The sequence below is a fragment of the Schistocerca cancellata genome, chromosome 9 (assembly GCF_023864275.1).
Source record: "Schistocerca cancellata isolate TAMUIC-IGC-003103 chromosome 9, iqSchCanc2.1, whole genome shotgun sequence".
NCBI classification, from domain to species: domain Eukaryota; kingdom Metazoa; phylum Arthropoda; class Insecta; order Orthoptera; family Acrididae; genus Schistocerca; species Schistocerca cancellata.
In genome coordinates this window covers 124088600-124112993 of record NC_064634.1, presented here as the reverse complement: position 1 = coordinate 124112993, position 24394 = coordinate 124088600, and the positions used below count along the sequence as shown (strand labels likewise).

At 44.4% G+C, this 24394-nt stretch overlaps 1 protein-coding gene across 1 annotated transcript in view; it reads right to left on the bottom strand.

Moving 5' to 3' along the window:
• The window catches only part of LOC126100644 (uncharacterized), a 290010-nt gene that overhangs the window by 30843 nt on the left and 234773 nt on the right, over nt 1–24394 (bottom strand). The window contains exons 9-10 of the mRNA XM_049911273.1: nt 1974–2196; nt 137–356 (exon numbers count right to left, since the gene is read on the bottom strand). Of these exons, the coding sequence (XP_049767230.1) occupies nt 137–356; nt 1974–2196 (443 nt within the window). The remainder of the gene's footprint in view (nt 1–136; nt 357–1973; nt 2197–24394) is intronic.

Genomic DNA, 24394 nt, shown 5'->3' with positions numbered 1-24394 from the left:
TTATGAGTACGCCTACAGTCGTTTGGAATCGCATAATATACGGTGGTATTTTGGCGTCGACAGTAACACATCTCCCTTTAAATTCAGGAAACATATGTACTTCACAGTATCTGCTTTGTCTATGTAGTAAACTTACCGAGGATTATTGAGCACCTCTGTGACTGTCCAGAACAATGTGTGTGACGTGATATTGCTGAAGTGAAGTCTTAGCCCATATCCCCTGGCCTCCGCTTGAAGCATGTTGAGTTCTTGATCACCAAATACAGGAATTCCGATGACTGGTACACCATGATACACAGCTTCGAGCGTACTGAGCAGACCGCCGTGAGTTATGAAAAGTTTTATGTTCTTGTGCGCTGCAATTGGAAAAACAAAAAAGGGAAAAGTTAGTTTTTAATTTTTTATATAATACTCTACGTTTCACGTAAAATATATAAAGAGCTGAAGTACAGAATTTGATCGTAAAATCAATAAATAGGAGAAGGAAATAAAATAACAAAATTAAATTAATACGTTGGTGGGCGATGCAACAATCATAAAATTCCCAAAGAAAGACGCCAAGTAAAACCAATTTCTGTTTTCTAGGAAATGTAGCAATTACAGAGGAATAAAACGTTTAGAAATATCTTGCATAACGGATACAAGAATTTTAAATAAAAGATTAAAATCTACAGCAGACGTTTCAGTATCTTAGGATCAAACTGGTTTTAAGCACGGGAGGCCATTTGCGGATGCCACCTTGCAATCAAGAGAAAAAGTTGAGAATTCTAAAATTAAACACGTATATTCTTTGCTGATTTTAAAAAGCGTTTTATAATTACGTGGGTACTCTGCAACATGACTAGAACATGGTAATAGGGGACTGAGGTACCGAAGTCACTTGACAGGAGCTGTAAGATTTCTCTCTGGTGAAATAAAACTTTTTACAGATAAAACAGAAAATTAACAGAAAATATTTCAGTAGATACTATGTAGTGTGGTGGTGGTAAGTACCTAGGCTTGTACACTAACACTAATTAATGTAGCTTAAACAAACTTACGCTAAGGACAACACACACACCCATTCCGGGGGAGGGGGAGCTTCGCGAACCGTTGCAAGGCGGCCTTAGACTACACGGCATACTATGCAGTGTGTGCTGTTCATTATACGGGATAGTGAAGATAAACTAGAATATGCAACTTTAATTTTAAACAAGTGGCAAAACCAACATAGGATTGAAATATCTCCCGACAAAACAACAGCAACGGTATTCAAGGAAGTTGACCAGTAAGGACAAAAGTTCTTCCAAATTATGAAACAAAATATTCTAAAAATTTTAGGGTTTTATACGTTATACGAGTATGATGTATACCTGACTGGAAAGCTGAAAAAATTTAGATAATGAAGACACTTAAGATAACGTACATCAAATTTTTCAACAGAGTTTAACATGGTCAATGTAATGCAGAAGCAGCCCACTTGAGATTCTCAGTAGAGAAAGCAATAGGGCGTTTCCACTGCAACGTCAGAAACACCATCTGGGTCCATCCGTTCACTTCATCTTCTTCCAAGTCCTTTGTTCTTTCTGTTAAAATTGCAATTATACCGGCAAACCTTAAAGCCTTACTTTTTTTCTCCTTGAGCGTTAATCACCTTTCTTAATTTTTGTTTGAGTTCTTCTACAGCTTGTTCGATATGCAGATTAAATAACATGTGAAAAAAGACTACGACCTTGTCTGAAGTATTGCCTCTCTTTGACGTTCAGCATGGAAAGGTGATTAAAAAATTAGACAGACCTTTAAATTGGTTAGCGGAATCGGCTTTGCCTCGTTAATCCATAGAGGGCATGTGCTTCTTGAGGTCTACTTCTATGGATTTTCAAAAGGTTTCTTGCGTACATAAAATATGTGCTGTTACTGTTACGTGGTTGGTTATTCAGAGATCCACATACAGACACGCAACTTTTAAAAAAATAAATCTGAGAGAATCTTACCCAGTATGTCAGACTGAGGCAACCACTTCCCAAGTTTCAGGTTATCCGGTTTTCCTGGGAACGTTTCTGCCTCCCATTTGAAGAGAACACGTTGCTTGAGCTTCGAGAATGCCTCCACAATAGCCAGTCTCTTGTCTTCAGGAAGATCAGCACTTTTCAGGTTCGATCCCATGCTGAAGAGTATTGCTCCGTCTTTCGCACCGTCGAGAAATTCCTGCAGGTCCTGTGAACGCAGACAGCCAGTTTTAGTCATGTGCTTATGACAATGATTGCAGTAACATGGTCACTGAATGGAAAAGCAGCGATATGTTTTGAAAGACAATTTTTCTATTTGCTGAAAGAATTGTCGGATTATAGGCTAACTGTGTAATATAAATGGTGACTGACGCAATAATTGCATTTAACCACCTACAGGCAGAGGTTGTAGACTAACGTTTGTGCGTGAGTCTTCTGATGTTGTAGCACTCATTGACGCCTCTTTATCGCAGATATTTTGCAGTTGTGAGAGAAACATTGCTCAAATACATGGTCCAGTCACATTAATGTGACCACCGCTTATGATCGGTGTCAAAGTGCAGTAACCACGCACACACGGTAAGGGGGGGGGGGGGGGGAGAGTGCGTGGAAAACAGCTCAGTCGTTGTCATAATGCGGAAACAGCGATTTATCCGGCGTCCAAAATGGCATGATAATTAGCTTTTGGGCCAGTGGTGGAAACATTTCCGAAACGGTTAAGTTTGTAAACCGCCGTCGCTAAAGTATCCCGTGCATAGCAAAGCGTCGCTATCCATTACCGGCGCAGAGGAAACTGGTGCAACACGGACCATAGACGACAGGGGGTGAACGATCGATGCGGAGATGTGTACTGATCGCCCAGATGAACCCAGGGACTACCAACAGTGACTGCTCAACAACCGCTCGACGAACTTTGCTGTCTATGGACCTCTACAGTAGGCGTCCGGTTGATGCACCCAAGATGATTGCTGTTCACTGTTGACGAAGGATGGAATCTGCACGCCAACACCGCAACTGGACGTCCACTGAGCGGCTTTTTCAGATGAATCGCGTTTTATGATCCATCACAGAAGACCGTTGGCGTGTACCACGTGAAACGTCTGAAACCAGACAGCCTGCATGCCTTGTGGTCAGGGGAACGTTTTCGTGTCATTTCCTAGGTGATCATGTGATTCTGAAAGGCACAATAGATCAGTGCAAGTATGCATCTATCCTTGGGTACCATGTCCACCCCCACATGTAGTATGGTTTTCCTCGGCACGACGGCGTCTACCAACAAGACAATGCAGCATGTCACACAGCTCGCAGTAATCGCGCGTGGTTCGAAGACACCAGGATGAGTTTACCGTACTTCTCTGGTGACGCAACTCCCCGGATTTAAACCCAATCGAGAATCAGTAGGACAACCTTGATCGGGCTATCCGCCCCATGGATCTTCAACCGAGAAACCTAGCGCATGGCTCCACCTCCCTGTTGGTTCCTTCCAGAATCTCACCGACACTCTTGCTGCACGTCCCTTAGCGGTTATCGCCGTAAAAGTTGGTTATTCAGGCTTTTGACAGGTGGTCGCATTATTGTGACTGGACAGTAGATACTTGAAATTAAGACTTTACTACGGATTGTTCCAAAGTTTTCAAGCATGCTTAAACAGAAGGGTCTCGATAATAAAGCAATCCCAGTACATGTGCATCTTCATGTTTGCGCGGCAGCAGTCACTGCTCCACAAAAGTTCGGACGTGCAGTCGAACGAATTCCACTTCTTTTTTCTAATATTTCTGGCATATACCATTCAGTCATCTTCAGCTGAAAGACTGACTCTTCAGCACTCATTCCGTCATTTTAAACCCGTGGATCGCGCTACTGTGCATGCGGCCACAGACACACAGGCGCCGGACACGGATGTGCAGTCGAATGAATTCCACTTCTTTTTTTTTCTAATATTTCTGGCATATATCATTCAGTCATCTTCAGAATACGCCGAAAGACTGACTCTGCAGCACTCATTCCGTCATTTTAAACCCGTGGATCGCGCTACTGTGCATGCGGCCACAGACACACAGGCGCCGGACAAAGATGTGCGGGACGAATGAATTCCACTTCTTTTTTTTCTAATATTTCTGGCATATATCATTCAGTCATCTTCAGAATACGCCGAAAGACTGACTCTGCAGCACTCATTCCGTCATTTTAAACCCGTGGATCGCGCTACTGTGCATGCGGCCACAGACACACAGTTGCGGGACACAGATGTGCAGTCGAATAAATTCCACTTCTTTTTTTCTAATATTTCTGGCATATACCATTCAGTCATCTTCGGAATAAGCCGAAAGACTGACTCTGCAGCACTCATTCCGTCACTTTAAACCCGTGGATCGCGCTACTGTGCATGCGGCCACAGACACACAGGCGCCGGACACGGATGTGCAGTCGAATGAATTCCACTTCTTTTTTTCTAATATTTCTGGCATATACCATTCAGTCATCTTCAGAATAAGCCGAAAGACTGACTCTGCAGCACTCATTCCGTCATTTTAAACCCGTGGATCGCGCTACTGTGCTTGCAGCCACAGACACACAGGAGCCGAACGCGGATGTGCAGTCGAATGAATTCCACTTCTTTTTTTCTAATATTTCTGGCATATACCTTTCAGTCATCTTCGGAAGAAGCCGAAAGACTGACTCTGCAGCACTCATTCCATCACTTTAAACCCGTGGATCGCGCTACTGTGCATGCGGCCACAGACACACAGGCGCCGGACACAGATGTGCAGTCGAATGAATTCCACTTCTTTTTTTCTAATATTTCTGGCATATACCATTCAGTCATCTTCAGAATAAGCCGAAAGACTGACTCTGCAGCACTCATTACGTCATTTTAAACCCGCGGATCGCGCTACTGTGCTTGCAGCCACAGACACACAGGAGCCGAACGCGGATGTGCAGTCGAATGAATTCCACTTCTTTTTTTCTAATATTTCTGGCATATACCATTCAGTCATCTTCGGAATAAGCCGAAAGACTGACTCTGCAGCACTCATTCCGTCACTTTAAACCCGTGGATCGCGCTACTGTGCATGCGGCCACAGACACACAGGCGCCGGACACGGATGTGCAGTCGAATGAATTCCACTTCTTTTTTTCTAATATTTCTGGCATATACCATTCAGTCATCTTCAGAATAAGCCGAAAGACTGACTCTGCAGCACTCATTCCGTCATTTTAAACCCGTGGATCGCGCTACTGTGCTTGCAGCCACAGACACACAGGAGCCGAACACGGATGTGCAGTCGAATGAATTCCACTTCTTTTCTCTAATATTTCTGGCATATACCATTCAGTCATCTTCAGAATAAGCTGAAAGACTGACTCTGCAGCACTCATTCCGTCATTTTAAACCCGTGGATCGCGCTACTGTGCATGCGGCCACAGACACACAGGCGCCGGACACGGATGTGCGGTCGAATGAATTCCACTTCTTTTTTTCTAATATTTCTGGCATATACCATTCAATCATCTTCAGAATAAGCGAAAGACTGACTCTGCAGCACTCATTCTGTCATTTTAAACCCGTGGATCGCACTACTGTGCATGCCGCCACAGACACAGAGGCGCCGGACACGGATGTGCAGTCGAATGAATTCCACTTCTTTTTTTCTAATATTTCTGGCATATACCATTCAGTCATCTTCAGAATAAGCCGAAAGACTGACTCTGTAGCACTCATTCCGTCACTTTAAACCCGTGGATCGCGCTACTGTGCATGCGGCCACAGACACACAGGCGCCGGACACGGATGTGCAGTCGAATGAATTCCACTTCTTTTTTTCTAATATTTCTGGCATATACCATTCAGTCATCTTCAGAATAAGCCGAAAGACTGACTCTGCAGCACTCATTCCGTCATTTTAAACCCGTGGATCGCGCTACTGTGCTTGCAGCCACAGACACACAGGAGCCGAACACGGATGTGCAGTCGAATGAATTCCACTTCTTTTCTCTAATATTTCTGGCATATACCATTCAGTCATCTTCAGAATAAGCTGAAAGACTGACTCTGCAGCACTCATTCCGTCATTTTAAACCCGTGGATCGCGCTACTGTGCATGCGGCCACAGACACACAGGCGCCGGACACGGATGTGCGGTCGAATGAATTCCACTTCTTTTTTTCTAATATTTCTGGCATATACCATTCAATCATCTTCAGAATAAGCGAAAGACTGACTCTGCAGCACTCATTCTGTCATTTTAAACCCGTGGATCGCACTACTGTGCATGCCGCCACAGACACAGAGGCGCCGGACACGGATGTGCAGTCGAATGAATTCCACTTCTTTTTTTCTAATATTTCTGGCATATACCATTCAGTCATCTTCAGAATAAGCCGAAAGACTGACTCTGTAGCACTCATTCCGTCACTTTAAACCCGTGGATCGCGCTACTGTGCATGCGGCCACAGACACACAGGCGCCGGACACGGATGTGCAGTCGAATGAATTCCACTTCTTTTTTTCTAATATTTCTGGCATATACCATTCAGTCATCTTCAGAATAAGCCGAAAGACTGACTCTGCAGCACTCATTCCGTCATTTTAAACCCGTGGATCGCGCTACTGTGCTTGCAGCCACAGACACACAGGCGCCGGACACGGTGGTGGAGAAGTACACATACATGTGCATGAACCACGTCTGTTGCTAGACGCTCGGCCCACGCTGGGAAGTCGATTTATGATTGTGAGCTGCACTGTGACAACATCTTTCAGAGTTTATTAAAGAAAGTGCCGGATTTCATGACTTGTTCATGCTGAAACCGCTATCTCTGTTAATCAAGTTCTTCACTGAGCGAATTTCAACTGCTTCTTTCACTACCGAGTCCCAAAAATATGAAGTCGAAGTTATAATTTCGACATTTATGTACGCATTATGGAGGTCTGGAAAAGACGATTTATTGAGCTGTATGAGCCGGGTGTGTACCTACGGCGTTCAGTACATCTCTCAAGGAGAGTCGTCCGCCCAAAGTATGAAAGGCCACAATCGCAGGGGATCTTGTAACCTCCAGCCTTTCACAACATCAAATTATCTTTATCAGAACCCAAAAGTGCTGGAGCCGTCGGTAGGAGGCGAAAAATCACTTTCACTTTTTGCTCGCTGCGATCCGTCCTACTTTCGACGATACGCTTCCCATATAGGGCAGGAAAGCATTTTCTGCATTCCTTATTTCCACCTTTGGTTTCGTTCGTAACGCCTAGTATTTATGACAGAGAAGGGACATTTACCTTCTGAATAAACTTGCGCGCTGAAGGAGATCCCAGTGTTGTTGTCAAGAACATCAAAATTACTCCCACATATTCAGTATTTACCTTATGTTGTTACATTAACCATAAAATTTTCACACCTCCTCGTTTCCACGTTTACCATTACACTTAATTTTAACCATACCTCTTTCGGAGTTTACGTTGTTTCCATAGTATTTAGATTTCTAAGGTTCTCAATGACGACTCGCGTAACTTTAATTTTACCTTGTCTTCCCTGTTAAATGTGTTGACTTTCGTTGACAGAAATAGTTTATTTTTGAGTTTTTCGAAAAGAAAGACCACATTTTCATTTTCTAACTGTCAGGCTGGGAAAGAAGTAAGGAAATAAGATTAGGGTTTAACGTCTCGTCGACGTCAAGGTCGTTAGGGATAAAGCACAAGTTCGCACTGCGAAGGGCTAGCGAATAAAATTGGCTGTTCCTTTTCAGGAGAAACGTACCAGCATTCGCCTTAAGCGAGTTAGGGAAGTCAGGAGCACCTACATCTCGATGCATGGACGCAGATTTGAACTACCACCCTCACGAATGTGAGTGCTGTATGCTAACCTTGCCTCGTAGCAGACTCGTTCACAAAATTTGATGTAAGTGATAACTGCGCAGCACTAACCTGTAACTGCGTCTAACGTTAGTGTATAACTGACTAGAGAGTTCACATTTCACTGCGAATTGCATTTGCAGCTTATGGAAGACACGTAAAATTCTTTTTAAGGTTTTGGGATGTATTCTTCGCATCACTATAAGAAACAAGGGAAAAAGAGTCGAAATTCCTATTTTTTGAGTTATTGATAACGCTTACAAGTCATAAATTAAAAATAAGAGTGAAATATACCCAATGAACTTGCACACACGAGTTTACTCGTCGGATCTTGGATTGTACCAGACTTTCAGGGGACCACAGCCGGTCTTGAACGGTTTCCCAGGCCTCCGTGAGACGACATCAAGCGCCCAGTGTCAGGAATATCTGTTTCATAAACCAGTGGTCCCACATATAACAACTGGTAAGGTTGAGGACGTGGGTCGTGCTGCGCATGAAACTGGTCCCCCCCGACGGACTTCTTACATGAATTCAAGAGTAACTGGAAACAACAATGGAAGGAGATGAGGAATGTGTCCCAACAAACGAAGGACGGATATCATGCGCCATTACAACCACAAATTCATACAAGGCCATGGTTAACGGGGACGCATTTGGACTGATATACGATTTCCACCATCATCCACTCTGCTTTAAACATGCCTCGCTTCATGTACGTTTGCACAGAATCAACATTTACAATATTCCTACAAGTGCGTGTGATTCTGAGTCAGAAATTGATGAAACCACTTCTTTTCGTGTCCAAATTTGACAGTAAACGCTCGGAATTTCTGAAGACTTTGATGAGTGTGAGCTATCATATTCCTCAATCAGCGTCTTCTCTTTTGCTTTCTAAAGACATTTGCCTGTATAAAGTCAATTTTCTTAAGAGTGTAGGCAAAAGTGTGTAAGACTCATATTTTCATTTATCTGTGTGTCTTATTATTAAATTTAAGAAGTACAATGGATTGATAATATAAACACACTGAAGTGACAAAACTCATGGGATAGCAATATGCAAATTTATAGATGGCGGTAGTATCGCGTACACGAGGTATAAAAGGGCAGTACATTGGCGGAGCTGTCATCTGTACTCAAATGATTCATGTGAAAAGGTGTCTGACGTGATTATGGCCGTAAGACGTGAATTATAAGACTCTTAACCAGGAATGGCAGTTGAAGCTACAAGCATGGGACATTCCGTTTCGGAAATCGTTAGGGAATTCAATAATCTGAGAGCTCTGTTGTCAAGACTGCCGAGAATACCAGTTTTCAGACATTACCTCTCACCACGTACAAGACAGCGGCCGACTGCCTTCACTTAACGATAGAGAGCAGCGGAGTTTGTGTAGAGTTGTCAGTGCCAACAGATAAGCAACACTGCGTGAAATAACGTATCCGTTTGGACAGTGCGGCGAAATTTGGCGTTAACTGGCTGTGGCAGCAGACGACCAACGTGAATGCCTTAGCTAACAGTACGACATTGCCTGCAGCTCCTGTCCTGGGCTTGTGACCATGTAGGTTGGAGCCTGAACGACGGTAAACCTGTGGCCTAGTCAGACGAGTCCCGATTTCAGTTGGTAAGAGCTGATGGTAGAATTCGAGTGTGGTGCAGACCCTACGAAGCCCTGGACGCAAGTTGTCAACATGGCACTGTGCAATCTGGTTCAAAAAGGTTCAAATGGCTCTGAGCATTATGGGACTTAACAGCTGAGGTCATCAGTCCCCTTGAACTTAGAGCCACTTAAACCTAACTAACCTAAGGACATCACACTCATCCACGCCCGAGGCAGGATTCGAACCTGCGACCGTAGCGGTCGCGCGGTTCCAGACTGAAGCGCCTAGAACCGCTCGGCCACTCCGATCGGCAAGCTGGTGGTGGCTCCATAACGGTGTAGGTTGTGTTTTGATGGAATGGACTGTGGTCCAACTGAACCGATTATTGCTACTTAAGAGACCATCTGCAGCCATTCATGGACTTAATGTACGCAAACAGCGATGAAATTTTTATGGATGACTATGCGGCATGTCACCGGGCCAAAATTAGTCGGCCGGCCGGAGTGGCCGACTGGTTCTAGGCGCTACAGTCTGGAGCCGCGCGACCGCTACGGTCGCAGGTTCGAATCCTGCCTCGGACATGGATGTGTGTGATGTTCTTAGGTTAGTTAGGTTTAATTAGTTCTAAGTTCTAGGGGACTGATGACCTCAGAAGTTAAGTCCCATAGTGCTCAGAGCCACTTGAGCCATTTGAAAATTAGTCTCGATTCGTCTGAAGAACATTCTGGACAGTTTGATCGAATGATTTTGCTACCCATATCTCCGACATGAAACCCATCGAACATTTATCGGATGTAATAGAGAAGTCAGGTCGTGCACAAAATCCTTCATGGCAACACTTTCGCAGTTATGGACGGCTATAGAGACAGCATGGATCGATATTGTCACAGGGGACTTACAGCGACTTGTTGAGTCCATACCTCGTCGAGTTTCATGATATTAGGAGGTATCCCATGTCTTTTGCCACCTCAGTGTATGTCTAGTTTACGTATCATTCTATTTATGAAGCATTTGTCGTGAAAAAAATGGACGGCTTGAGCCTTCAGTTCCGTAAAATATGCATTTATATACTTTCTCTGTACTATTATGTATTCTAAGCAAACACCTGTTCTCACTGTTTAAATACAGTACAAACTCTGGAGGTCAAATAAAACAAACGTCTTACTCGTGTAGTATCAAAGATCTATCACAACTGGAATTGTTCCCCTGAGGTGCGAAATGTAGTAGAGTGGACAAAGAATCCTTAGACGTCTTACAAATAAGTACATTTACTATCCTCTAGTTTTCCTTTTCTTCCACGCGGACGTATATATGCTGGCAAAAAATATTCGGGAAAGCAGTGGCTGCTATCGTTCTGAGAAATAGTTTACACAGAAACTTATCGGAAGACAGCGGTAAATGATAAAAGGAAAGGAAAAAAAACTGATAGTAGTTCCTTGCTAATCATAAGACTACGATACCGCAGCGAAAGACGATAGTAAGTAAGAAAACAAATTTTATAAATAAGTGTACTACAGTCGAAATGTTTGAAATAATACTTGCAGAGTAATTACAATTTTTGACAGTACTGCCGTGTCAATACTGAACATACAACTTCAGAGTGTGTTATCTTAATTATGGACAGAGGAGAAAAGTCGTTGTAGCTTAATAATGTCTATTGAAGTGTCACAACGGCAGAATCGTGCTAAAACGATTTGAAGATCGTGATACTGAATTCACGTTGATGTCTTGGCCACGGAATTCGCTGGATATGAATCCAATGGGAAACATGTTGAACGCTATCTGGCGCCAGCTGCGTCTACACAAACCACTGCCCGGTAATTTACGTGAATTACGTGAACTGTGCGTTTATATTTGGCGTCATATACCTACATCTACATCTACATCTACATACATCTACATCTACATCCATACTTCGCAAGCCACCTGACGGTGTGTAGTGGAGGGTACTTCGAGTACCTCTGTCGGTTCTCCTTTCTATTCCAGTCTCGTATTGTTCGTGGAAAGAAAGATTGTCGGTATGCCTCTGTGTGGACTCTAATCTCTCTGATTTTATCCTCATGGTCTCTTCGCAAGAACACGTAGGAGGGAGCAATATACTGCTTGACTCCTCGGTGAAGGTATGTTCTCGAAACTTCAACAAGAGCCCGTACCGAGCTACTGAGCGTCTCTCTTGCAGAGTCTTCCACTGGAGTTTACCTGTCATCTCCGTAACGCTTTCGCGATTACTAAATGATCCTGTAACGAAGCGCGCTGCTCTCCGTTGGATCTTCTCTATCTCTTCTATCAACCCTATCTGGTACGGATCCCATACCGGTGAGCAATATTGAAGCAGTGTACTGTAACCTACTTCCTTTGTTTTCGGATTGCATTTCCTTACGATTCTTCCTATGAATCTCAGTCTGGCACCTGCTTTACCGACGATCAACTTTATATGATCATTCCATTTTAAATCACTCAAAATGCCTACTCCCAGATAATTTATGGAATTAACTGCTTCCAGTTGCTGACCTGCTATATTGTAGTTAAATGATCTTTCTTTCTATGTATTCGCAGCACATTACACTTGTCTACATTGAGATTCAATTGCCATTCCCTGTACCATGCGTCAATTCTTTGCAGATCCTCCTGTATTTCAGTACAATTTTCCACTGTTACAACCTCTCGATACACCACAGCATCATCCGCAAAAAGCCTCAGTGATCTTCCGATGTTATCCACAAGGTCATTTATGTATATTGTGAATAGCAACGGTCCTACTACACTCCCCTGCGGCACACCTGAAGTCACTCTTACTTCGGAAGATTTCTCTCCATTGAGAATGACATGCTGCGTTCTGTTATCTAGGAACTCTTCAATCCAATCACGCAATTGGTCTCAGAGCCCATATGCTCTTACTTTGTTCATTAAACGACTGTGGGGAACTGTATCAAACGCCTTGCGGAAGTCAAGAAACACGGGATCTACCTGAGAACCCGTGTCTATGGCCCTCTGAGTCTCGAGGACGAATAGCGCGAGCTGGGTTTCACACGATCGTCTTTTTCGAAACTCATGCTGATTCCTACAGAGTAGATTTCTAGTCTCCAGAAAAGTCATTATACTCGAACATAATACGTGTTCCAAAATTCTACAACTGACCGACGTCAGAGATATAGGTTCAAAATGGCTCTGAGCATTATGGGACTTAACATCTTAGGTTATCAGTCCCCTAGAAGTTAGAACTACTTAAACCTAACTAACCTAAGGACACCACACATCCATGCCCGAGGCAGGATTCGAACCTGCGACCGTAGCGATCGCGCGGTTCCATACTGTAGCGCCTAGAACCGCTCGGACACTCCGGCCGGCAGAGATACAGGACTATAGTTCTGCACATCTGTTCGACGTCCCTTCTTGAAAACAGCGATGACCTGTGCCCTTTTCCAATCATTTGGAACGCTACGCTCTTCTAGAGACCTATGATACACCGCTGCAAGAAGGGGGTCAAGTTCCTTCGCGTACTCTGTGTAAAATCGAACTGGTATCCCATCAGGTCCAGCGACCTTTCCTCTTTCGAGTGATTTCAATTGTTTTTCTATTCCTGTTATATACCTCCGTAAATGTATCGAGGATTTGCCTTATCCATGCCACGCATAATCGCTGCTGTATACAGGGTGAGTCACCTAACGTTACCGCTGGATATATTTCGTAAACCACATCAAATACTGACGAACCGATTCCACAGACCGAACATGAGGAGTGGGGCTAGTGTAATTGTTTAATACAAACCATACAAAAATGCACGGAAGTATGTTTTTTAACACAAACCTACGTTTTTTAAAATGGAACCACGTTAGTTTTGTTAGCACATCTGAACATATAAACAAATACATAATCAGTGCCGTTTGTTGCATTGTAAAATGTTAATTACATCCGGAGATATTGTAACCTAAAGTTGACGCTTGAGTACCACTCCTCCGCTGTTCGATCGTGTGTATCGGAGATGGTAGATGGTAGAGCGCTTGCCCGCGAAAGGCAAAGGTCCCGAGTTCGAGTCTCGGTCGGGCACACAGTTTTAATCTGCCAGGAAGTTTCATATCAGCGCACACTCCACTGCAGAGTGAAAATCTCATTCTGGAAACATCCCCCAGGCTGTGGCTAAGCCATGTCTCCGCAATATCCTTTCTTTCAGGAGTGCTAGTTCTGCAAAGTTCGCAGGAGAACTTCTGTAAAGTTTGGAAGGTAGGAGACGAGGTACTGGCAGAAGTAAAGCTGTGAGTACCGGGCGTGAGTCGTGCTTCGGTAGCTCAGATGGTAGAGCGCTTGCCCGCGAAAGGCAAAGGTCCCGAGTTCGAGTCTCGGTCGGGCACACAGTTTTAATCTGCCAGGAAGTTTCATATCAGCGCACACTCCGCTGCAGAGTGAAAATCTCATTCTGGAAACATCCCCCAGGCTGTGGCTAAGCCATGTCTCCGCAATATCCTTTCTTTCAGGAGTGCTAGTTCTGCAAGGTTCGCAGGAGAACTTCTGTAAAGTTTGGAAGGTAGAAGACGAGGTACTGGCAGAAGTAAAGCTGTGAGTACCGGGCGTGAGTCGTGCTTCGGTAGCTCAGATGGTAGAGCGCTTGCCCGCGAAAGGCAAAGGTCCCGAGTTCGACTCCTTAAAACTAGTCGTGCTACGTCCAATCGCATTACCCCATGAACGGCGCAAATATTTGTGGCTGCCTCCGCTGCTGTCACCCCTCTGCTGAACTCAAACAGAAGAATATGTCGGAAATGTTCCGATTTCTCCACTTGGCGCTCCATTTTCTAGCGTCCAAAGCTCCATACTCCATGCCCAAATGACAAAATGACAATTTGTAACGTCAAATAGCAACAGTGAACTACAAGCAGAAAATGACAATCAATACGTAAACCAGTAGCAACCGGAATACCAACATGCAAAAAAAAAAAAAATAAAATCGTTGAACTTATGCAGCAACATAATAAACTGAGAGTAAACGAAAGAAAGACAAAAGTAATAAGGAGTAGCAGAAATGAGATGAGACCTAAACTTTGCATCAAAATTGGAGGGCGCATAATTGGCGAAGTAAAGCACCCAACTACTTCAGCGATCTGAAAATGGAATCAGAAAACTGCGGCGATATTATCCACGTATTACGTATTTTCAGTCCGCCTCCGTAGCTCAGTGGTCAGGGCTGCTGAGTGTCATGCACCCACTGGGCATCTGTCATTCGTTTTTCAACCACCAGCGGTGCCTGGCACTCTGGAGTTGAGTATCGCCCGTGCAAGTACCACTGCAACAGGCTACAGTGTTGTGCGACGGCGGGCCGTGTAGCCGTGGCAACCAGGCACCAACGCATAGCGACCATCAGCTGTGTCTGACATAGCACCGTGCAAATCTCACCCACTCTAACGCTACTGTCTAGATCAGGCCCTCTATCTTCTCACCCTGACTGAAATGCCATTAATAATGCTCCATATGATCCAGGGGTCGACACCAGAACGCGCTCACATGACGTGGGCGACTATATGTCTCCGAGAAACTGGCAGGATAAAATGTTGTCAATAAAAGAGTTCCCCTCAGTTGGCGTCTTGTTGGTTGGACACTCTACTCTACATTCGCTATTCGAACTTGAAAAGCCTTGGTGGAGAGCAGTCACGCCATCTTGACCAACAGAGGGACGGCTTCCCACAACCTGAGAAAGAGTTGCACAAAACCTGAACTCTACACGTAAATCCGGGGTCAAAACTGACATTTTATGTGCAAGAAAACTCAAATAGCGTATAGAGAATATCAACAATTTTATTTCTGAGACACTTTGAACAACCTCAACACTTCGCTGAGAAAGTTCAGTCTCTTCATGACAGCACGACTGGTGTCAAAACATAATTTTCCTCATACAGCTCTTAAATATAAATGAGAGAAGCTAGGCACTTGGATTCTATGCACTACATCTTCTGTTCTGAACAGGTCAAGTATCGCGAGCAACTAGCGGTGACACTCGCACAGCAAAGACACTGCAGTGATGCGATTTGAGCCTCTACTCCAGAGACTTGAGGCTCCTTCCTAGTCAACTGTTATCGCAATTTAATTAATTTGTGGAAATGGGAGTGTTTAGTAGCAGAGATCACATCCGTAGGTCGTATTTTCTTCTAAAAATGACTAAGGCTGGGTACAGAGCTGTGTAGGATTGTTTAAATGATTTAATGCACGTTGGCCTTTTATTTTAAGTTAACCTATGTCATCAGTCTTAATTCAACATGAACCAAAACTCCTGTGTGCATCATCTATGTATGCCGAATGAATAGTCTCTGTATACGGTCCAGTCACATTAATATGAGCACCATCTATGTTCGACGTCAACAAGCAATAACCATTCACAGATGGCAGGTGGTGCCACTAGCAGTGAAGGGTGAATAAAGCTTGTAAGAGGAACGCGGAAAACAGTGAAGTCTTTGTCGTAATGAAGAAACAGAACGATTTATCTGACGTCCAAAAACGCATGATCATTGACTTGGGGGCCACGCGAGGAACTACACTACTGGCCATTAGAATTGCTACACCAAGAAGAAATGCAGATGATAAACGGGTATTCATTAGACAAATATATTATACTAGAACTGACATGTGACTACATTTTCATGCAATTTGGGTGCATACATCCTGAAAAATCAGTACCCAGAATAACCAGCTCTGGCCGTAATAACGGCCTTGATACGCCTGGGCATTGAGTCAAACAGAGCTTGGATGGCGAGTACAGGTACAGCTGCCCATGCAGCTTCAATACGATACCACGGTTCATCAAGAGTAGTGACTGACGTATTGTGACGAACCAGTTTCTCGGTCACCATTGACCAGACGTTTTCAGTTGGTGAGAGATCTGTAGAATGTGTTGACCAGGGCAGCAGTCGAACATTTTCTGTATCCAGAAAGGCCCGTACAGGACCTGCAACATGCGGTCGTGCATTATCCTGCTGAAATTTACGGTTTCTCGAGGATCGAATGAAGGGTAGAGCCACGGGTCGTAGCAAATCCGAAATGCATCGTCCACTGTTCAAAGGACCGTCAATGCGAACAAGAGGTGGCCGAGACGTGTAACCAATGGCACCCATACCATCATGCCGGGTGATACGCCAGTATGGCAATGACGAATACACGCTTCCAATGTGCGTTCACCGCGATGTCGCCAAACACGGATGCAACCATCATGATGCTGTAAACAGAACCTGGATACATCCGAAAAAATGACGGTTTGCCATTCGTGCACCCAGGTTCGTCGTTGAGTACACCATCGCAGGCGCTCCTGTCTGTGATGCAGCGTCAAGGGTAACCGCAGACATGGTCTCCGAGCTGATAGTCCATGCCGCTGCAAACGCCGTCGAACTGTTCGTGCAGATGGTTGTTGTCTTGCAAACGTCCCCATCTGTTGACTCAGTTATCGAGACGTGGCTGCACGACCCGTTACAGCCATGTGGATAAGATGCCTGTCATCTCGACTTCTAGTGATACGAGGCCATTGGGATCCAGCACGGCGTTCCGTATTACCCTCCTGAACCCCCCGACTCCATATTCTGCTAACAGTCATTGGATCTCGACCAACGCGAGCAGGAATGTCGCGATATCGTAAACCGCAATCGCGATAGGCTATAATCCGACCTTTATCAAAGTCGGAAACGTGATGGTAGGCATTTCTCCTCCTTACACGAGGCATCACAAGAACGTTTCACAAGGCAACGCCGGTCAACTGCTGTTTGTGTATGAGAAATCGGTTGGAAACTTTCCTCATGTAAGCACGTTGTAGGCGTCGCCACAGGCGCCAACCTTGTGTGAATGCTCTGAAAAGCTAATCATTTGCATATCTAAGCATCTTCTTCCTCTCGGTTAAATTTCACGTCTGTAGCATGTCATCTTCGTGGTGTAGCAATTTTAATGGCCAGTAGTGTATTTCCGAAACGGAAAAGTTTGTAAACTGTTCGCGTGCAGCCATGGTTGAAGTATATCGTGCATGGGAAAATGACGCTATCCAAAACCTGCAGCGAGACAACTGTGGTGCACCACGGGCCATAGACGACAGGGGTGCCCGACGGCTGCGGAATGCGATGGGCGAATAGTCGCGCAACTGTCGAGCAACTGACGAAGGGGCTGCCAGCTCCGCCTCCTCAACGACGTTTCAGCGCACGTTAGTGTATATGGGCCCCCACAGGAGGCGCCTCGTTAATGCACCCACGCTGACGGCTGCTCATCGGCGACGAGGGGTGGAATTTGGACGCTAGTACCGCTACTGGACGTCCACTGAGTGCCGACAAGTGATCTTTTCAGATAAATCGCATTTTATGCTCCTTCAGAGCGATGGCCGTGGGCGTGTACGGTTTGAAATGACTCAGAATGCACCCAGGAGAGAGAGTTGTGGTCATGGGAATGTTTTCGTGCCATTTCCTGGGTAATCTTATCATTCTGGAAGACACAACAGCCCTTGGGGACCATATCCACCTCTATATACAGTTTGTTTCTACTCGGCACGATGGCATCTACCATCAGGACAATGCAATATGTCACACAGCTCGCAGTTCATGTGCGTGGTTCGAAGAGCAGCAAGATGAGTTTACCGTACTCCACCGGCCATCAGATCCCCGAATTTAAGCCCAATCGGGAATCTGTGGGACCTCCTCTATCGAGCTGTTCGCGCCATTGATCTTCAACCGAAAAAAACTAGCGAAACTGTCCACGGCATTGGAGTCATACTCTGGCTCCATATCCCTGTCGGTAACTCCTGGAACCTCACTGAATCTCTTGTTGGACGTCTCTCAGAGGTCCACGGTGTAAAAGGCAGTTATTTCGACTTTTGACAAATGGCAGCATTGATGTGAGTGGACAGTGTATTGCTGACTGAGAAAATATTGAATAACAATTGTTCAACTTTCACGGTCTTCCTGTAATTTATTATCAGACATAGTTATCACGATATCGTTTCGCCTCCTCTGTTAACTAAGTGTTAGGATCTATAACGCGACTACACTATTCACACGCATACTCTGACACCAAACTCGACAGACTCAACACTATTCTCTGCACCAATGCCTATCGACCGCAGAAGACCTTGTTTGCACCCGAACGGCCGAATGAAGTGACGTTAACATGACGTAGGCGACCACAAGCGTCAAACTTTCCGAATTTCTTCGGGTGGAAAGAGTCTCTTCCTGGTAGATGCCGTGTTGCGTCTTGTATTTGATTGTTTTCGTATTATAAATCATATGTTATGAAAGTATGCCATTTCAAGGCAAGAGCTCATTGACGAGTTATCATAAACATGGCGTTCTGAGTACTATTTGTTACAATCAAACGTCAGTGTCATATGGGAGTTAAACCCTTCAAGAGATATTAAGATGAAATTCACATTTCCAAATTTTAATAGCTGGCTGTCGCGCAATGGACAAAGGCACCGAATTATGGGACTGGGAGAGTGAGTTCACAGTCTGCAACTTCCAATTTTTTTTTACTTTTGCGTTTCTAAAGGATATAGAGCCCTCCTATTAATTTAATAGGAGTATATTTTGTGATATTCGATGTCATGTACATGTAAGGGCTCTCCCACCACCCCCCCCTCTCTCTCTTACACATGTCTTTGTTAGATTCTATGAACATACCATGGAATATCGGAAAACGAATTGCGAGCATGATCTTCTGAACTACTTAGATACGAACTGCGGAGATAATGTGACAAAGAATGTTATAAATGATGTCCTGATAATCGTGCAAGTAATTTCACATATTCACTAGCAAATACTAGAGTTTGTGACAACTTTCGTTTCTTGTTCAGACTGAAGTGAATAAATAGCAACAAACTGTCATGATTCTTTTTCTGCCAAAGCAATTACACACGTTTTTGAGTTCTACATGTACTGTTTCTGGAGAACGTGTGCTAATACCATATTTTATAACTGATGTATGGAGAGTATATAACTGCAATAGACTAGACAGCTCACCCATCAGTCAAATACCAGAACATATGTTTCGCGGTTTCAGGAGTACTTGATGCACTGATCTTGCCTTATCAGTTAACTAGTAACTTGTAAAGTCAATAGCCGGCCGGAGTGGCCGAGCCGTTCTAGGCGAATCAGTCTGGAACAGCGCGACCGCTACGGTCGCAGGTTCGAATCCTGCCTCGGGCATGGATGTGTGTGCTGTCCTCAGGTTAGTTAGGTTTAAGTAGTTCTAAGTTATAAGGGACTGATGACCTCAGAAGTTAAGTCCCATACTGCTCAGAGCCATTTGAACCATTTTGTAAAGTCAATAGTTTATATACACCCAACTATAGTAAATATTTATCTCAAGCAGTTTGACTGGTTTCAGATTTCTCATTTCCAGTCTTATAGCATCTTTTACTGAACCTTCAAAAACGAAAATCCTTTCTTTATGTGTTTACTTTATAACATACACTCCTGGAAATTGAAATAAGAACACCGTGAATTCATTGTCCCAGGAAGGGGAAACTTTATTGACACATTCCTGGGGTCAGATACATCACATGATCATACTGACAGAACCACAGGCACATAGACACAGGCAACAGAGCAAGCACAATGTCGACACTAGTACAGTGTATATCCACCTTTCGCAGCAACGCAGGCTGCTATTCTCCCATGGAGACGATCGTAGAGATGCTGGATGTAGTCCTGTGGAACGGCTTGCCATGCCATTTCCACCTGGCGCCTCAGTTGGACCAGCGTTCGTGCTGGACGTGCAGACCGCGTGAGACGACGCTTCATCCAGTCCCAAACATGCTCAATGGGGGACAGATCCGGAGATCTTGCTGGCCAGGGTAGTTGACTTACATCTTCTAGAGCACGTTGGGTGGCACGGGATACATGCGGACGTGCATTGTCCTGTTGGAACAGCAAGTTCCCTTGCCGGTCTAGGAATGGTAGAACGATGGGTTCGATGACGGTTTGGATGTACCGTGCACTATTCAGTGTCCCCTCGACGATCACCAGTGGTGTACGGCCAGTGTAGGAGATCGCTCCCCACACCATGATGCCGGGTGTTGGCCCTGTGTGCCTCGGTCGTATGCAGTCCTGATTGTGGCGCTCACCTGCACGGCGCCAAACACGCATACGACCATCATTGGCATCAAGGCAGAAGCGACTCTCATCGCTGAAGACGACACGTCTCCATTCGTCCCTCCATTCACGCCTGTCGCGACACCACTGGAGGCGGGCTGCACGATGTTGGGGCGTGAGCGGAAGACGGCCTAACGGTGTGCGGGACCGTAGCCCAGCTTCATGGAGACGGTTGCGAATGGTCCTCGCCGATACCCCAGGAGCAACAGTGTCCCTAATTTGCTGGGAAGTGGCGGTGCGGTCCCCTACGACACTGCGTAGGATCCTACGGTCTTGGCGTGCATCCGTGCGTCGCTGCGGTCCGGTCCCAGGTCGACGGGCACGTGCACCTTCCGCCGAACAAAGGCGACAACATCGATGTACTGTGGAGACCTCACGCCCCACGTGTTGAGCAATTCGGCGGTACGTCCACCCGGCCTCCCGCATGCCCACTATACGCCCGTGCTCAAAGTCCGTCAACTGCACATACGGTTCACGTCCACGCTGTCGCGGCATGCTACCAGTGTTAAAGACTGCGATGGAGCTCCGTATGCCACAGCAAACTGGCTGACACTGACGGCGGCGGTGCACAAATGCTGCGCAGCTAGCGCCATTCGACGTCCAACACCGCGGTTCCTGGTGTGTCCGCTGTGCCGTGCGTGTGATCATTGCTTGTACAGCCCTCTCGCAGTGTCCGGAGCAAGTATGGTGGGTCTGACACACCGGTGTCAATGTGTTCTTTTTTCCATTTCCAGGAGTGTATTTCTTCTGATAACACGTTTTGCCAGTACAATTTGGAGCACGTTTGCGGAATTCTTTTTGAAGGAATAGTTTCAGTCTCAATGCGCTTTTTCTGTGTAAACTTGAAATTTGATGATGTTGTCCGTTTCTGTTTATAACGTAATTTGCATAGTTTTCGAGTATCCATGTCACAATATTGGTCTTCGTCTGAGGGTAAAAATCTAAGTCTGGCCAGAGAAGTAAGTCAGTGATGTAATTGAGCTTCTTCCGAGGAACGCTATTCTCTTCCTGACACATTGCAGGTTCATTAACTGTCCGCAGCAAGTGAAGCAAAGCAGCAGTGTATCCAGTAGATCGCATTTGAGGCATCCGTCAGTGTCACTTAATCTGATCCGACAGAGTTTCTTATTTGTTGCAAATGTATCGTTCACAGCTTCATATCATGCTGAAGCCACTTCTGATGAATTAATTGCTAAGCATATGTTGCCCCAAACAGTCTCTCACGTTATGCTTGGGTGCTAAAACTCAGTTTGGTTTGGACCATCCGTCTTCTTCCATGCATCAACCAAGCTGTAAGCGTAAAAGTTGTCTTCCGTAAAACGTTTTCGCCTAATTAACTCACTTCAAGATAAAACTTCTGATGCGATTCAGTTGAAAATTTTGTTTGCCTACATTTATTGGCGGTTCACACTCGCAGGTCGTAGAATGCTAATAGTTTCGAATCGATTATGTCTGGCTCCTTGTTAATGATCATGATGTTCATCCTACGAATGAAGAATTCGCCTTCCCATTGATATCTGTTAATTTCAAACCTCCCATCTATCTTGTCTTTGTGAGCGTGCGTAGTTTAATCTGAAGATAGTGCTTTTCCACACCTACTGATGGCCAGTTGCATTGTCCTTCTGGCTTGCATTTTCGGAGTCAGGAATATAAGAGCTATGTAATTTACTTCACAGAATAAAATGGTGTCTAAAATCCTCATTTTTAGTTTTTTTGTTTGTATTGGATGAGATTATTCGACGCCACTGTCTACAGCGCTACGGCTAACTAATTAAAATCTGTAGCTTTGACATTCGTCTTACGATCTTCTGAAGACTTTAACGGCCCATGTGGCATTTAAGGACATTTGATTATAACAAATATTGCTCAGAGCGACGTGTTTTTGACAACTCTTCAGTGTGCCTTTGCCTTGAAATGGCGTAGTTTCATAACACGCAAATTATTATACGAAAACAATCAAACGTAACATTCAATATGGCATCTCCCAGGGAGGGAGTGTTTCCACCGCCGGCCGTAGTGGCCGAGCGGTTAAAGGCGCTAGTCTGGAACCGCACGACCGCTACGGTCGCAGGTTCGAATCCTGCCTCGGGCATGGATGTGTGTGATGTCCTTAGGTTAGTTGGGTTTAAGTAGTTCTAAGTTCTAGGGGACTTATGACCACAGCAGTTGAGTCCCATAGTGCTCAGAGCCATTTGAACCATTTGAAGTGTTTCCACCCAAACGATCGTCGAACATTTGACGCCAGTGGTCAGCTACGTCATTCTACGTCACTTCCTTAGTCTGTTCTGAAGTAAACAAGCTCTCCCATTGGCCGCACCAACCGTGCTGCAGGTCAAAGACAACCCAAGGCAGAAGGCTAGGTCCACCACCTTTGGCTAAAATGAATGGTATTACAAAATAAAAAGGCAAAATTCTCACATTAAGTATGCCACTAGCACATAAGGACAAATTTGCGATAAGCCTACTATTTCTATGATGCAAAAAGCGTATAGTATTCTAATGTTTCATTTCATGTATTGTCTTTATTACGTAATACTTTTCACATTTAACAAAAATGAGTTATGGCAACGCCGAAATTTTGCCATTGTCCAGTTTAACTACTTATTTTTATTTATTTTCAATTTACACGTCAAGTTCCGTAGGACCAAATTGAGGAGCAAATCTCCAAGGTCATGGAACGTGACAGAATATGAAATTACAACTTTAAAGTAGTAAAAGATGAAAACAAAATGTTTATGAACCCGAAAAAAGTCAAGCTGTATGTTTAAGTCACCGCAATCAACAATACAACAAGAATCAGCTTAATTTTTCAAGGAACTTCTCGACAGAATAGAAGGAGCGACCCATAAGGAAACTCTTCAGTTTCGATTTGAAAACGCGTGGATTACTGCTAAGATTTGTGAATTCTAGTGGTAGCTTATTGAAAATGGATGCAGCAGTATACTGTACATCTTTCTGCATAAGAGTCAAGGAAGTCCGATCCAAATGCAGGTTTAATTTCTGCCGAGTATTAACTGAGTGAAAGCTGCTTATTCTTGGGAATAAGGTAATATTGTTAACAAGAAATGGCAGTAAGAAATCTTTATATTGAAAGGCCAATGTCAAAATACCCAGACTTAAGAACAGAGGCCGACAAGAGGTTCGTGAACTTACAGAGCAAAAGATATCCTTTTAGAATGGGAACAGTTACCTCAAATGTAATACCATATGACATAAGCGAATGAAAATAAGCAAAGTAGACTAATTTCCGTGCCGGACGACACTTCAGATACCGTTCGAATAGGAAAATGGCAGCATTAAGTATTTGAACAAGATACTGAACGTGGGCTTTCCACGACTGTTTACTATCTATCTTAACACCTAGAAAATTTAACTGTTCAGTTTCACTAATCATATGCCCAATCTGTGAAATTAAAACGTCATTTTTTGTTGAATTGTGTGTTAAAAACTGTAAAAACTAAGTCTTACTGTCATTTAGTATTAGTTTATTTTCTACAAGCCATGAACTTATGTCATGAATTGCACTATTTGAAACAGCAAATGTTGCATACAGTATGCTTTACTACCAAGCTAGTGTCATCAGCAAACAGAAATATTTTAGAATTACCTGCAATACTAGAGGGCATATCAATTATATCAATAAGGAACAGGAGTGCCCCCAACACTTATCGTCTTTCATAAAAAATTTTGCCATAGTTATTGCACAAACCTGTAACCATTTACCTATACTGAAGAGCCAAAGAAACTGGTACACCTGCCTAATATCGTGTAGGGGCCCCGCGAGCAGGCAGAAGCGCCGCAACATGAAATGACACGTACTCGACTAATGTCTGAAGTAGTGGTAGAGGGAATTAACACCTTGA